At 38.3% G+C, this 16,442-nt stretch overlaps 1 protein-coding gene across 1 annotated transcript in view; it reads left to right on the plus strand.

Moving 5' to 3' along the window:
• The first annotated feature begins 14,456 nt into the window (after window positions 1-14,456).
• LOC147035271 (extracellular calcium-sensing receptor-like) overlaps window positions 14,457-16,442 on the plus strand; it is a 62,412-nt gene continuing 60,426 nt past the window's right edge. The window contains exon 1 of the mRNA XM_085896298.1: window positions 14,457-14,747. Within this exon, the coding sequence (XP_085752424.1) occupies window positions 14,570-14,747 (178 nt within the window). The 5' untranslated portion in view covers window positions 14,457-14,569. The remainder of the gene's footprint in view (window positions 14,748-16,442) is intronic.

Genomic DNA, 16,442 nt, shown 5'->3' on the forward strand with positions numbered 1-16,442 from the left:
CTCTTCTGCGAAGAGGAAGAAGAACCATGCAGTGACATCAACAACTCCCTCCCACCCGTGGTTGAGCGGGGGGGGGGGTGGATCACGAGGGCATGAGTCACGCCGGGTGCGGGGGAGGGGTGCAAAGGATAAAGAGGACATCTTTTTTTTATTCAAAAAGAATCCCAAGAGAGTCTCGTGTGGAAGTCCCGTGGTAGGGCTGAATTCATGTGCTGAGTCCTGTGGGAGGAGTAAGCTTTTTGCTTTGGCAGTTGGGGGAGTCGGGAGGAACCCAGAAGCCAAAGAGCTGCGTGGAAGTCCGGGCGTCGCGAAGGAGATGCGAGCTGGAGGCGCAGCCTTGCCTGCTGTGTCGCGCAAACTGCGCGTTCGTGTGGAGAGAGCCGGAGAGAGCTCGCCTGCCACACGGAAGGCCCAAACTCGACCGCGGCTACGCTTGCTGCCGTGGGAAAGAAGCATCGTGGGTCGCCCAAGCCAGACACCACGAGGGTGCAGGAAACCTGCAACGGTCTCGTGGGACTCGTTCGGTCTGCCAAGTCCCATGCCATAAAGACCCAAGAGGTCCAGTCTGACCCCATTGCCTTTGATGGGGTCTTTTTCCTGCTTTTCTTTTGAAGGAATGTTTTTCGCGCCGAGTCCTGTAAGTAAAACTTTGTAAGTGACTGTACATTAATACTTGCTTATCGATGGTTGTAGTTCTTTTGTCGTGCTTTTGTTGCTTGTATAATTGCATACGTGTTTTGCCTTATTTAATTGCATACGTGTTTCATTATAATAAATGTCCTTGTGTGAATGTAAACCTGCTCGTTTCGTCCATTCCCTCATTGACTGAACATTTCGTGTGTTGGGAGTTAGAAAGCCGTTGGTTTGCCGTTATAGGGGGACATTTGGTCCGACGGTTCTCGGTGATTACGCCGCTCGGAATTGCGCACGGAAAAGCTCGCCTCGGCGCTTTGTTCCGTACGAGATCCGTCGAGGGTGGAATACCCCGGTAGTTGGATCACGTGGGTATTTAGGTACATTGAAGATTGGCAATCGACCCTACCCCACGTAATCTGCCGATTGGCATATTTCGGTTCTTGTACAAGGACTCGTCGCTCAGAGTTATCCGGGCGGCGATCTATATTCCGGGCGATCGGTCGGGCCGACTCGACTTGCGGCTCCGTTCAGAGCAGTCGGTTGGTGGCCGACCCCCGTCCCGTAACTATATATATATATATATATATATATATATATATATATATATATATATATATATATATATATATATATATATATATATATAATGTGAGTTTCAATCAAACTCTCGTGCATTCCAAGTGAGTTCAGAACCATTTCGCTTTGAGAACAGAATCCAGGAAGATACTCATTCTGAAAGCGGGAGTCGTGGAAATGCACATTTCTTCTTCATAAATTGTGCTGTTTAATTATAATACTAAGAAACAAAATATGGAAGGAAATATAAGGAACTTCAACACAGAGGGAGGCTACAAGGCTCTGCAATTATGCCAACATGATACTACTCCCTATCCCCACCACACCAAATACCTCCTGTGTCCAACTCAATTTTAAAACAAGACGACGACATCATGCAGAGCATGATACTTGCAAAATCAGTAGAACAAATTTGACCTTAAAAATAATTGGTGGTTGAATTCACTGACCAAATATGGAACTCCACTTCAAATTTCAAGTCAATTGGATGAAAATTGAGGATTTTAGAAACACCACCTTAGTTGTTGACCTGTGGCCTATGTTGACCTTTTGGTCATTTTTGACCTCAAATATAAGTTGCTCGTGGAATTCAGTGACCTGAAATATAAATCATTTTCAAATTTCAAGTCAATCGGATGAAAATTGACAATTTTGGAAATTCGGCCTATGTTGACCTTTTGGCCGATGGTGGACTTTAAAAATAATTGGTGGTTGAATTCAGTGACCTTATATGAAAATCTTCTTCAACTTTCAATCAAACTGATGAACATTGAGGATTTTAGAAATCATACCTATGTTGTTGATCTTTGGCCTATGTTGACCTTTTGTTCCTTGTTGACCTCAAAAATAATTGCCTAGCCAAATTCAGCGACTTGAAATGTAAATCCTCTTCAAATTTCAAGTCAATCGGATGAAAATCTACAATTTTAGAAATTCAGCCGATGCTGACCTTTTGGTCATTGTTTACCTAAAAAATAATTGATTTGTTGAATTCATTGACCTGAACCATAAAAGCTCTTTAAATTTCAAGTCAATCAGATGAAAATTGACAATTTTAGAAATTCGGCCCATGTTTACCTTTTGACCTATGTGGATCTCAATAATAATTGGTGGTTGAATTCAGTGACCTAAAATGAAAATTCTCTTCAAATTTAATTTCAATCGAATAAAAATTGAGGATTTTAGTCATCTCACCTAAGTTGTTGACCTTTTGACCTCTGTTGAACATTTGACCTCAATAACAATAGCTTTCTTCTTCATGACAAACTCTACCATGTGGTGAAATTTTGTGAAGATTGGTTTAAAATTGCGACCTGTAAGCAACAGACAGACAGACAGACAGACAGACAGACAGACAAACAGAGAAGCCGGCAGGTGGCGATGGGTCGCCGAACATGGAAACTATAAGATATAGAGCAAAATGGATGTCATATAGTGGATAGGGAATCACCTTAAGATTATTCATATCAAATCTCATCCAGTTCCATCTACTGATAACTTCTCGGTATCCATTTGAATGAAAAGTACCGAAAATGCGATTTGAAATCAGAAATCCCCAAAGTTCGAGGGGGTGCTCTGGGTAAACAAAGATCTAAATAGAAAATCCGGCTCGATCGTTTGCGCACAATGTATTCCAGCCGATTAGTTTGAATTTTCATGACCATCCGACCATAACCCTAAGAGGAGTAGCATTTGGCGTGAAGGCACCTCCAGCTCTCGCATATTATCGATTTTTGCACTAATTGACCTTTGACCGATGACCTAAGCGAAATCGGTCAATATGACCTGAGGCAAAGTTGTAGTACTCATTGAGTACCATTAACCTGCAAAGTTTCATTCGTATCGATGCACTCACCTGGTCGCTATGGGGCCTTCAATTTTTGCCAATTTTCGCGCATACCCTAATTTTAGGGGGCGCTGCAGGTAAAAGTATTCCATATATCACAAAAAATGGAATATATTTGATAGAGCATCACCGGTAGATCATTCGTGCCAAATTTCATAACCCTACGTGGGATAATGGCTTTCGGAATTGATTTCGCTTGAACGGTACCGATTTTGAAGGTTTTTTGGTTGTTGCTGGGGATCCAAAGCGTCCCTAGCAACCATCACAATTTCCAAAGCACGAGGTCATAAGATGTACCGACCACCCGAGTTTGGTCAAAATCCGCCCACGTTTACTCCCAATTCTGCTGATGACAAACTAATGAACATCCAAACAAACATCCAAACAAACAGAGAGAATTACTGACAATAAGGGTCACCTATTTCGGTGACCCAACAATAACAAAATCTCGACAAACCAAAATACTTGAAAAATCTTCGATTTTGCAAGTAATAATCCACCAATCTTACTGCCATTCCCCTTGCAGGGAGACTATTCAATGGGTTTTGCTTGGAGTAAAATACCAATCAGTTTTCAAAGAAACATGTTGAGGAGGTTACTTCCAGAAAGATGAATATAATTTAATTGTTCAATTTGTGTTTAAAAGATTGCACCCAAAGTAGTATATCAAAAAATGAATCCACTTCCCCTGCAGTGGTTAATTTGTGCTTTGCTCCGAGATCCATATGAAGGTGACTAATTCAATTGGACATTGTAACACTTAATAAGCATAAATTTATTAATCATAAATCATGCTCTCATTGTATAATTGCAATTAAGAAATTGCACAAATATAATGATAAGTAGGTTTCATTTTTACTAGCATGCACCTTCGTCTGCATTGTGTTACAGTCTATTTATATTCCAATGCTGTCATGAACAGTTGAAGTTTTCAAATGTGGTTTCATATTTTACTGCACATGTTCATAATCAATTCCTGTGGAGGGCTATGCGATCCTCCAACTGGAAAAAGGCTGAAAAGTGTGTCCCGGAGTGGGGATGTTATTATTGCAGGATTATTTCCGATTCATAACTCAGTGGAGGTGGAGGAAACATCTTTCAGAGAAAGTCCTCGTCCATTCATATGTTCAGGGTAACATTTTTCTTTTCTCTCTCAATTTCTGTTCTGTGTATAATCAATCACTCTTTGTGTCTCCATCACAAATCTGCACTGTAGTTGGTAAAAGCTTGTGCCTTCAGTAGTATCCAATGCTATGATACCTTTTTGGAGGTTAAATTAACTTTGCAGGTCATTGTTTTTGTTTGAACAAGTACTCTTTTGAATGGTGTGTGTGTGTGTGTGTGTGTGTGTGTGTGTGTGTGTGTGTGTGTGTGTGTGTGTGTGTGTGTGTGTGTGTGTGTGTGTGTGTGTGTGTGTGTGTGTGTGTGTGTGTGTGTGTGTGTGTGTGTGTGTGTGTGTGTGTGTGTGTGTGTGTGTGTGTGTGTGTGTGTGTGTGTGTGTGTGTGAGCGTGCGAACACTTTTGGAAGAATTGGGCTTACAGACTGGACTCTCAAAGACCAACAAAATAAGTGTCGATAATAAAATAGACTTGATACAACACCAGGTAAATCACTCAAAAGCAAGAAGACTGTTAGTTCCAGATAAACAACATAAATTCCCATTCATTTACTGGATCCCAAAAATGCTCAAAAACCCTTGCAAGATGAGGTTCATCATCACAAGTAGCGTATGGAGTTTGAAACCATTGTCAGGTAATATTATAAAGGTGGTGAAACTAATTTATAAATGCTTGAAAAATTACCATGAAAAGGCAAAGTTTTATTCTGGTATTTGTAAATTCTGAATCATTGATAATTCCAAACATTTAATCAATAGTATCCAGAAGATATATAACATGGGTCAGGTTAAATGTTTATCAACTTGTGATTTTTCTACATTATACACAAACACTCCACATGACAAGCTCATAATCGCATTGGACATTGCGGTTGATAAAGCATTTGTAGGAGGGAATAAAGTAAATATTAAAGTATGTCAAAAAAGAACAAACTGGTCGATGAAGGAAAATCAATATTCATGTACTTTTTCAAAATAACAATTAAAGAAAGCATGAAATGTCTCCTAAACAACAGTTTCTTTACATTTGGCAATGAGATACTCCACCAGCCAGTGGGGATACCCAAAGTTTCAGATATGTCCCCATTCTTTGCAAATTAATTCCTGCACATGTATGTGTCTGGGGCCAGATCATGTGCAGGAATGAACTAACAACTGCACAAATGTGTGGAAATATCTTTAGATTCATTGATGATTTACTTGCAATTAATGATGGGTTTGTATCTGATCAGCTTCATGATGATATATATATATATCCAAAATAATTGAATTAAAAAAGGGAAAACCAAACTCACACTTCAGTTTCTTTTTTGGAATTACAAATCGATATCAATAAAAATAAATTTCACACCAAATCATGAATTATAAACGAGATGCTTTTCCATTCCACATTGTACAAAACTAGAGGTCACGTGGTTACATTGTACAAATGCCGTTCTTAGACAGCAAGATTCCGAAGAAACTATTCTATGGTACAGTTGCAGGTGAAATAATTAGGATCGTGAGAGCAACCACACACAGCACTGAACTTGTCAATAGATTAAAACAAGTCACACATATGCTAACACAGGGAGCTACAGTAAGCAGATTAAAACAAGTTTTCTTTAACATCATAAAAAGACACCAAATATAATAAATGAAATACAATACGAATAGCAAAAATATATATATATATATATATATATATATATATATATATATATATATATATATGTATATGTATATGTATATGTATATGTATATATGTATATGTATATGTATATATGTATATATATATATATATATATATATATATATATATATATATATATATATATATATATATATATATACTGTGTATTCTCTCTATTATAAGACCAAGCTTGCACACTAAAAACTCGGCTCGCCATCACACGATCCCTATGAAATTGATGTGGCACTTAGCGGACATGCCGACAATGTTTGGGAAGTCTTGGCGTTCCATAATACCACTTGCATTTTGCACAATGCGTATTTTTGTCATTCCCCGTGTACGGTCTGTCGTCTGCTTCCAGCTATGTTGTACTGCTATCCCGTGCATGTGCACGGGTATCGCTAGTACATATATACTATATATATATATATATATATATATATATATATATATATATATATATATATATATATATATATATATATATATGTATATAAGGGTGTCCCAAAAAAATGTACTCACAATTTGGCTCCTCAAAACTCATTGAATTTTTCATTTATTTTCAGATCAAATTGTCCATAATAATGGCAAGAGCAAGACTCGGTGTTGAAGAAAGAAAATTTATCATTAAGTGCGACTGGAAGCATGAAAACATCATGGAAGTGCAAAGAAAATTTAGAAAACATTTTTACAAAGATCCACCAATGCGACGCACCATTGCTCGCATCCGAGATAAGTTTGAAAAAGATGTAACAGGATGATGACGGTCATCAACCCTAATAAAACGCACATTTTGCAAAGTCGTGACCCCCCCCCTGACATTTGACTCCCAACCGCTAATAAGGGTTATTACGTCATTGTGTCATGTCACATATCACAAGATGGGGCATTTAATTCTGAACATTTTGGCATTAGTTGCATGCAAATTGGATACAAATTTGTAAAAAGACGATTTTGACCTTTTCATGACCTTGACCTTGACCTTTGACCCGATCGCTCCCAAAATCTAATCAAATGATCCTCGGATAATAACCAATCATCCCACCAAATTTGCTACGATTCAGTTCAATACTTTTGGAGTTATGCGAATAACAAACAAACAAACAAACAAACACGCGTATTCACAAATAAATAAATACACAGCAATCAAAACATAACCTTCACAACAAAGTTTAGCGAAGGTAATGATTTGTAATGCTGTTGAATCCATTGATCCGCATTATCGTCTGTGTTTGGACGTGATGGTCGTTAGTTTGAACATTTGTAAACATGCATTTATCCATTTATATATTTAACCATTAATCTTGTTTCTAAGTCAATAAACAACGCATTTATTATCATTTAAAGAGTGAGTACATTTTTTTTGGGACACCCTGTATGTATGTATGTGTATATATATATATATATATATATATATATATATATATATATATATATATATATATATATATATATATATATATATATATATATATATATATATATATATATATATATATATGCATATATGGTTTCTATATCTATTGAAACCATTCAAACCTCCTTCAGTTGTTGCTCGGAGACAGGAAAGCCATCAAAAAAACGTTTATGAATAACTGTTTCAATATTTGAACAACAGTTTTTGATTCAGAGGTTGGTGGGGTGGTCGTGTTGGTTGATGGACCTGTTATATTTAAGGTGAGATGCGCATGACTTAATATATTATCATATAATAGAATGTGTGGTGTGAGTTATAACTATGTGATAATACATTAAATCCTCTTGCAAGTAAAGTCTGACTTGTAATGTTGCATTAATGGGTTGACTGAATGCGTGGACTCAACTGAGGTGGTGGACCGACTGATGTAGGTAATCTACTTATGTGGATCTATGACCAAGGTTGTGGATCCGCCATTTGGAGAGGTTCTGGGCTGAAAGGATCAAAACCTCAAGGAAAAACTGTTCCCAGCTGATGATCTGTGCGGTTGGAAAACCATAAATTTAGTTACAGGTTGAGGTTTTAACTTTAGGTTCGGGAAATATGTTTTGAGGTTCACATGATTTACAACGATCCTTTAAATTATGTTATGTTTCAGGAATAGCTGATTGTGTGTGTGTGTGTGTGTGTGTGTGTGTGTGTGTGTGTGTGTGTGTGTGTGTGTGTGTGTGTGTGTGTGTGTGTGTGTGTGTGTGTGTGTGTGTGTGTGTGTGTGTGTGTGTGTGTGTAGTTCTAAGTATATTCTGTTGGCTTATTGCTTGTTTATCCTTCTTTAGCCATTCAGTTATTTTCTTTTTTACAGAAACAAAAGGAAACCTGTAATTTGAAGGATAAATCCATTTTATTTGTGAAGTACACATTTATGCAATAATTTTAATAATAATTTTTATGTTTTTCATTCAGAGATAAACCTAAGGAATTTTGAGTGTTTTATGCCTTGCCATTTTATTCCTTGCCTTGTCTCATGATAATAGGATAAGGAGGAGGGCAGTTATAAATATGGTACATCTATGAATGATGTTAAATCTGTTCCCTTTCAAATACACCAAGGAAGATCACACTTTTTACAACCATAAATCATATCACAGAATCTTCTGCTTATGATCTCACTTTTTAAATTGCTTTTACAGAATTCAATTTCCAAAAGAGTATTTGTGTTACATTTGGAGCAAAATAAAGTGAGCTAGTAGAGTAATACCCTGGTTTACATTGCCCTTTTTATGTAACTTCGCAAATACATTGTCACGCTATCAATACCACTTCTCGATATTCATCATCTCAACTCACACTTGCATCGTTTTAAAAGCCATTCTTTTTTTCATCCAGAACTTATGACTGATCAAAACCCCAGAAAACATTTCTAAAGTACCAAATCAGGAGACCGCAAAATTGCCGAAAGAACGACTGTACATTGCTTCGCACACATAAAAAAAAAATTCTGTGCTGTTGATTGGCTAAGAGGCATTGTAAAAGTGTTAGCTTAGAAGTGAAATTAGATGTTATTTTATGTTATAGATGTTATTCATCCATTGGATGCTGGTAAATGTGATGTTGCCGGGCAATTAAGATTGCCTCCTATTAATAAATATGCCCACATTTATTAAAGAATAAGGATTAAGAAGAGGTATCGCCAATTTTGAATGCTTCCAGAAGAGGTTTATTATTATTTAAATATGTCTGGTAATTTTGTATTTTATTTATAGGAATGTGTACTTGAGTATAACTGTCAATCAAAAAAGGGTAATATCGTAGGTAAAGAGCAAAATATAACACCTGAAGTGGTGATGTGAGGAATGCATTTTCCACTCGTTCCATTAATTATTTTAAGAAAAAACTGCTTTGATTTTCATTGTTTTGATATTCGTTACACTTTTCAGAAACATATCCCTGATGTAAACTGCGGTCGAACAGTACTACATTTTTATGTGGAACCAAAACAATGCAGAAACAGAACATATGAATGATTTTGGGGGAATATATTGTTTACCCATCTCTTTAATATTCACAGGTGAAAAATTCTGAACAAACTCTGCAATGGGCAAAATGGTTGAAAATTATTTTGTGCTGTAAGTTTTTTAATGATATAAACAACAGGTCAGAACAGAATTTTGGTCAAACAGAGGATTCTTATAATTGCACAAGCACGATGTTCAAGATGTAAATTTTGATCTCAATGATTTTTATTTTTTCTGAAAGTATTTTCAAAATGTTATATTCTCTTTACCAGAGTACATCCCCAAGGTTTGCAATGGGCTCTGACAATGATATTCACTATTGAAGAGATAAACAAAAACGTTTCACTCCTTCCCAACATGACTCTCGGATTCGATATCTATGATTCATGTTTTTCAATCCAAATCGCCCTGGAGAACAGCTTGTGGTTTGTGAAGAAAAGAATCGACTCAGACGTGGGACCTGAAGGTTTTTGTACTCCACGTGTGGTTGTTGGAGATTATTCTTCAAACATTCTAAAGTTTCTGAGCCCGTTATTGGCTCAGTTTAAGCTTCCTCAGGTCGAAAGAGCTCACAATTTGAATTTGTATCCTGTCATTACTGTCTATTGATTCTGTACAGTTTGTTAGACCTTTTTCTTGTGAATATCAAGCCATTTTGGCATCCAGGCAAAATGTTATTTTTCATCATTTGAACTATTTAATGATGTGTCTTGAACAAACAATTTTTTCATTAATTTGAAATGCAGTTCAGGGAGTATGTGCAGTGGATTCCATCAACATCCTTTCTGCTCTTGCCTCCAGCAAGATTTGAATCTGCAAATTCTGAGTCTCATGATAATTTTCTTTTTCCTTAATTTTCTGAGCACTTGATTTCAGGAAAGTAAAGATTTCCATTACAATATAAAATAGTCACCTTAATATTCTCCTGTAAAATGCAGGCCGCATGTAAATAGAAAATTCTTTCACAATCCTTTAATTCACCTCCATCTTCCTCATAATTCTGAATTGGCACATCATATCACGAGCACACAACATTAAAATAGTGTCTAATTTGATGTCTTTGGGGAAGGGAAATAACTAATTTTAATTCCAAACTAAAAATTGTTTGGTCCTTATGCAACATTATTTTTCTTTGATGGATTTGCCAGCTTTATGAAGCATTTAAAACATTTCTATATTTATTGCTTTGTATTTAGACTTGGAAAACATGTTTATTTTATCTTCTTCTTCTCTTCTTCCTCTTTCGGCTTGCTCCCGTTGGGGGTCGCCACAGCGGATCAACCGTCTCCATTTCGCTGTATCCTCCACATCTTCCATTGACACTCCAACCACCCGCATGTCCACCCTCACCGTATCCATGAACATTTTCTTTGGCCTTCCTCTTCTTCTCCTGCCTGGCAGCTCCATCTTCAACATCCTTCTCCCGATATACTCCGCTTCCCTCCTGTGCACATGTCCAAACCATCTCAATCTCACCTCTCTCACTTTGTCTCCAAACCGTCCTACCTGCGCTGTCCCTCTAATATACTAATTTCTTATCCTGTCCATCCTCGTCACTCCCAACGAGAATCGCAGCATCTTTGACTCTGCCACCTCCAGCTCCGCTTCCTGTCATTTTGTTAGTGCCACCGCCTCCAAACCATACAACATAGCTGGTCTCACTACCGTCTTATATACTTTCCCCTTCACTCTTGCAGCTACCCTTCTATCACAAATCACTCCTGCAACTCTTCTCCACCCACTCCATCCTGCCTGCACTCTCTTTTTCACTTCTCTCCCACACTCTCCGTTACTTTGGACAGTTGATCCCAAGTATTTAAACCAATCCACCTTCCCCACCTCAATTCCTTGCAACCGCACCATACCACCACCCTCCCTCTCATTTACACACATGTACTCCGTCTTACTCCGACTGACTATCATTCCCCTTTTCTCCAGTGCGTACCTCCACCACTCGAGGCTCGCCTCAGCATGCTCCCTACTCTCCCTACAGATCATGATGTCATCCGTGAACATCATAGTCCATGGGGACTCCAGTCTGATCTCGTCCGTCAACCTGTCCATCACCATTGCAAACAGGAAAGGGCTCAGAGTCGATCCTTGGTGCAATCCCACTTTTAACTGAAACCGGTCCGTCATTCCTACCGCACACCTCACCGCTGTCACACTGTCCTCATACATATCCTGCACGATCCTCACATACTTCTCCACCACTCCCGACTTCATCAGACAATGCCACAACTCCTCTCTTGGCACCCTATCATAAGCTTTCTCTAAATCCACAAACAAACAATGTAACACCTTCTGGCCTTCCCTATACTTCTCCATCAACATTCTCAAAGCAAACATCGCATCAGTGGTGCTCTTTCCTGGCATAAACCCATATTGCTGCTCACAGATTGTCACCTCTCCTCTCAACCTAGCTTCCACTACTCTTTCACACAACTTCATGGTGTGGCTTAACAACTTTATCCCTCTGTAATTTCCACAGCTCTGCACATCACCCTTATTCTTGAAAATTGGAACCAGTACACTTAATCTCCACTCCTCCGGCATCCTGTCACTTTCCAAGACTTTATTAAACAATCTGGTTAACAATCCCACTGCCATCTCTCCTAAGCACTTCCATGCCTCCACTGGTATACCATCTGGGCCAACCGCCTTTCCACTTTTCATCTTCTTCATAGCATTCCTCACTTCCTGCTTACTGATCCACCCCACTTCCAGATTCACTATCTCCACCTCTTCCAACCTTCTCTCTCTCATTTTCTTTATTCATCAGCTTCTCAAATACTCCATCCACCTTCTCAACACACTCTCCTCGCTCGTCAGCACATTCCCATTTGCGTCCTTTATCACCCTAACCTGCAGCACATCCTTCCCAGCTCGGTCCCTCTGTCTTGCCAATCGGTATAAATCCTTTTCCTGTTCTTTTGTATCCATCTTCTCATACAGCTCGTCATATGCCTTTTCCTTGGGCTTTCCCACCGCTCTTTTTGCCTTTTGCCGCCGCTCCTTGTACTCCTGCCTACTTTCTTCATCTCCCTGACTATCCCACTTCTTTTTCGCCAACCCCTTCTTCCTTATACTTTCCTGTACTTCCTCATTCCACCACCAAGGCTCCTTATCTTCCTTCCTCTGTCCAGATGTCACACTAAGTACCTTCCTAGCTATCTCCCTCACAACTTCTGCTGTCGTTGCCCAATCATCCCACCCATCTTTACCACCATCCAACGCCTGTCTCACCTCCCCCCTAAATTTCACGAAACAGTCTTCCTCCTTCAGCTTCTACAATCTGGTCCTTGGTTCAGCCCTCACTCTCTTCCTCAACCTCACCTCTAAAGTCATCCTACAGACCACCAATCGATGCTGTCGAGCTACACTCTCCCCTGCCACCACCTTACAGTCACTAATGTCTCCTGCTTAAGATGTAATCCAACTGTGTGCACTTTCCTCCACTCTTGTAGGTCACCCTGTGTTCCTCCTTCTTCTTGAAATACGTATTTACCACTGCCATTTCCATTCTTTTTGCAAACTCTACCACCATTTGCCCTTCCACATTTCTCTTGTTGAGACCGTACCTACGCATCACCTCCTCATCCTCTTTATTCCCTTCCCCAACATGCCCATTGAAATCTGCTCCAATCACCACTCTTTCATCCTTGGATACACTCTCCACCACTTCATCTAACTCACTCCAGAAATCTTCTTTATACTCCATCTCACACCCCATATGTGGGGCATATGCACTGATGACATTCATCATCACCCCTTCAATTTCTAACTTCACACTCATCACTCGGTCAGACACTCTCCTCGCCTCCAATACCCTTTTGACATAATCTTCCTTCAGGATTACCCCGACACCATTTCTCCTCCCATCCACACCATGGGAGAACAGTTTGAAACCACCTCCAATGCTCGAAGCCTTACTCGCCATCCACTTGGTCTCTTGTACACAGAGTATGTCCACCTTTCTTCTCTCCATCATATCAGCCAACTCTCACCCTTTGCCAGTCATCGTCCCAACATTCAGAGTTCCAACTCTCACCTCCACACTTCTACCCTTCCCCCTCTCCCACTGCCTCCGGACTCGCCTTCCCCGTCTCCTTCTCCTCCGCCCAGCAGTAGCACAATTTCCACTGGTACCCTGCTGACCACCGGTACCGGTCGTTGGTAACCCGTGCCTCGACCGATCCGGTATGGAAATTCGTTTTGTTGTCCGCATAATGATTTGGCATAGGTTTTTACGCCGGATGCCCTTCCTGACGCAACCCTTGTCGCCTCTTATGACACACAGGGATATGGTACACCTATTCTAACCGGGGCATACACTGGGCTCAGTACAACTGGTACTCATTTCGCCGAGCTCGGAAGGATGGCAGGCTAAGTCAACTCCCTGGTGTTTTCGACTTGGTTTATATATGTATACAGTATATATGTATATATATATATATATATATATGTATATGTATATGTATATGTATATATATGTATATGTATATGTATATGTATATATATATATATATATATATATATATATATATATATATATATATATATATATATATATATATATATACATATATATTAATTCAGTGTCCCAACGGGGCTTAAAACTCAGGACCTTTTGGGTCCCAAGCCACTGCCCTAACCACTGTGCCAACACCAGGCTTATTTATTTATTTATTTTTTTTATACATGTTTCATGTTACATGTTTTATACATAAACATGAAAACATGTTTATTTTATAACAAGCCAAAAATAAATTGTCAGGATGTGACTGCTCAGATAATGATTTTTTTTCTCTTCTATCGCCTCCACTTTTCAAAAGTCATATTTAACTTTAAGAATTTATCTTGCTGGATAGTCATGCTTAAGTTAATGGAAGTAAATGTGTTTTCAGTTACCTTGTTCTTCCCCTTTCTCTCTCTATCAACATTTTTTATTTAAGATTTGTGGAGGAGCCATGTATGTATGTGCGCACATGTATGTGTTTAGAACTCTTCCTTTATGAGCTAAATATGAACACAAATATGTTTATCTTTAGCTCATTTAGCAAAAGTTCCATAAGTAAAAGTTTCTTGTTTTAAAACAGTTGAATGCCAATTTTATTTCCTGCAAACCATGCTTGTTATATTCATACAAACATCACTATTTCATTACTGTCACATTCTCACATATAATTCCAGGTTAGTTATAGTGGAGCCTGCTCGTGTCTCAGTGATAAAAAGAGGTTTCCATACTTTCTTCATACTTGTCCAAGTGATGTTTATTTTGTAACAGCCATGATTCAGCTGGTGCGATACTTTGGTTGGGTATATGTTGGTGTGCTGGCTGTGGATGATGAATTTGGCAGAAGTGACTTGATTCAGTTCCTTAAGGAAGGACCACACAATGGAATATGTATTGCTTTTGGTGAACTTTGGCAAGAAGAACTTGGCATTAAAAACCTTCAAACAGTTGGTGAGAAATATTTTGTTCCTCGCGATGCAGATATTTCAGAATGTTTACCAAATGGAAGAATAAAACTCATTACCACACGCACGTGAAACAATAGGCGGGGTTAAGCAATTGGTTCATGTCTGTCCGTCTGGCAAGAAACGTCAGTTTATGATTGAGGAACAACTTAATTTGCATTGAATATTATATTTTGAGCACAAATTGGAACATGAAATGGAAAACAAACCTGCTGTTTTACATTATTTTGTGTCTGAATTTGTCCTAATCGCAATTGCGAAGAGAGGAGTGAGATAATTTTTATTACTCTGTCTGCCTGGCTGGCAGTCAAGCAAAATTGAAAATCATTCCAAATAGCAAACTTCCTGGTTTTTTTTAGGATGTCAGGGTGGACACAAACAATATGCATGAAGAACTAATGTGATATAATCGATAGCATGGTGCAATAAAACTGCATCAACAATAGTAAAATGATGGTAAAGTATCGCATTTTTTTTTAATCCAACCTTTAAAATCTTTATTTTATTTCAATTGCATTATATATTTGAACACTATAGAATACAAATCCCCTTCTTGTCACTTCTAATAACTGACAGTTTTGCAGTACTTTGACATGTTAAATATGGTGGTGTAAAATTGTGATGTTTAAGACTACTCCAATAGCAGTAAACCTCCAGAATTTTTTCCAATAATCATTAAGATCATTTTATTTTAATTGAACTATCTACCAGACCTTTGTGTGGGGTAACATGTTCCATGTACTCTTGTTTGTATAACATGATCAATTGGCCTTTCAAGAAAATGATAAGCAAATGAATAAATTACATACAGTATAACCTTTTTACTGGATTATTTCTTCCACCAAATTGTAGACAGCTACAAAACGATGGTTTCACATATTTCCTCAAAATCTATTTTGGGGGTACTTTTTATGCATCTTGAAGTAACAAAGAAATGGCATTGAGTTGTTTGGATATGCCATCTCAAATTCTAAAGTTCTAGTTCTTGATGCAGAGATTCCAATTTCAACTGCTTTGAGATTGATTGAAAGGTGTACGTCTCATAACATCTTTATCTGGAAAACAATAAAACTAGAATGAGCAATCAGAGATTGCCGAACCTCTCCAGGACTTGTTTTGTGTGATGTTTGTGTAGTTTTGTATGGTGTGCATGTACTGGAGTGTTACATCATAAATAAAAGACATAACAAAAATTGTCAGTTTATAACTGCTGGCAGTAATGACTGGGTACAAAGACGTCTCGCTTTTATGCAACCCCACTTTAATCGGACACCTGACCATGACACTGACCCATGACGTTTATTATGATTCAATTGAATTCAGAACAGGATTAAAATAAACTAAATTCAAATCAAATGGAAGACCAAATATTTATGGCACTTCATTGGAGTCATCAGAAGGAACCCAAACAAACAAAAAGCAAAGATGAAGTCATCATGAGCAATAGGATTTGGGTTTCAGCTGTGACTCCTCTACCCCCAAGCCCATCCAGGTGCATTAAAGTGAGCCTTATTCAAAAATAAAATAAAAAATAACCAGTTTCAAAATATTAAATCATTCTGGCTGCCAAACCATGCATTCAATCAGGTTAATATTTAAAACACATTTTCCATCATTTCTACATTATAATTTTGATGTTTCACATTGATTGATGCAGCAGTTCAAGAGAAATGGTTTGGAT

The sequence above is a fragment of the Eptatretus burgeri genome, chromosome 1 (assembly GCF_056783735.1).
Source record: "Eptatretus burgeri isolate ZD-2024b chromosome 1, Ebu_testis_v1, whole genome shotgun sequence".
Lineage (NCBI taxonomy): Eukaryota > Metazoa > Chordata > Myxini > Myxiniformes > Myxinidae > Eptatretus > Eptatretus burgeri.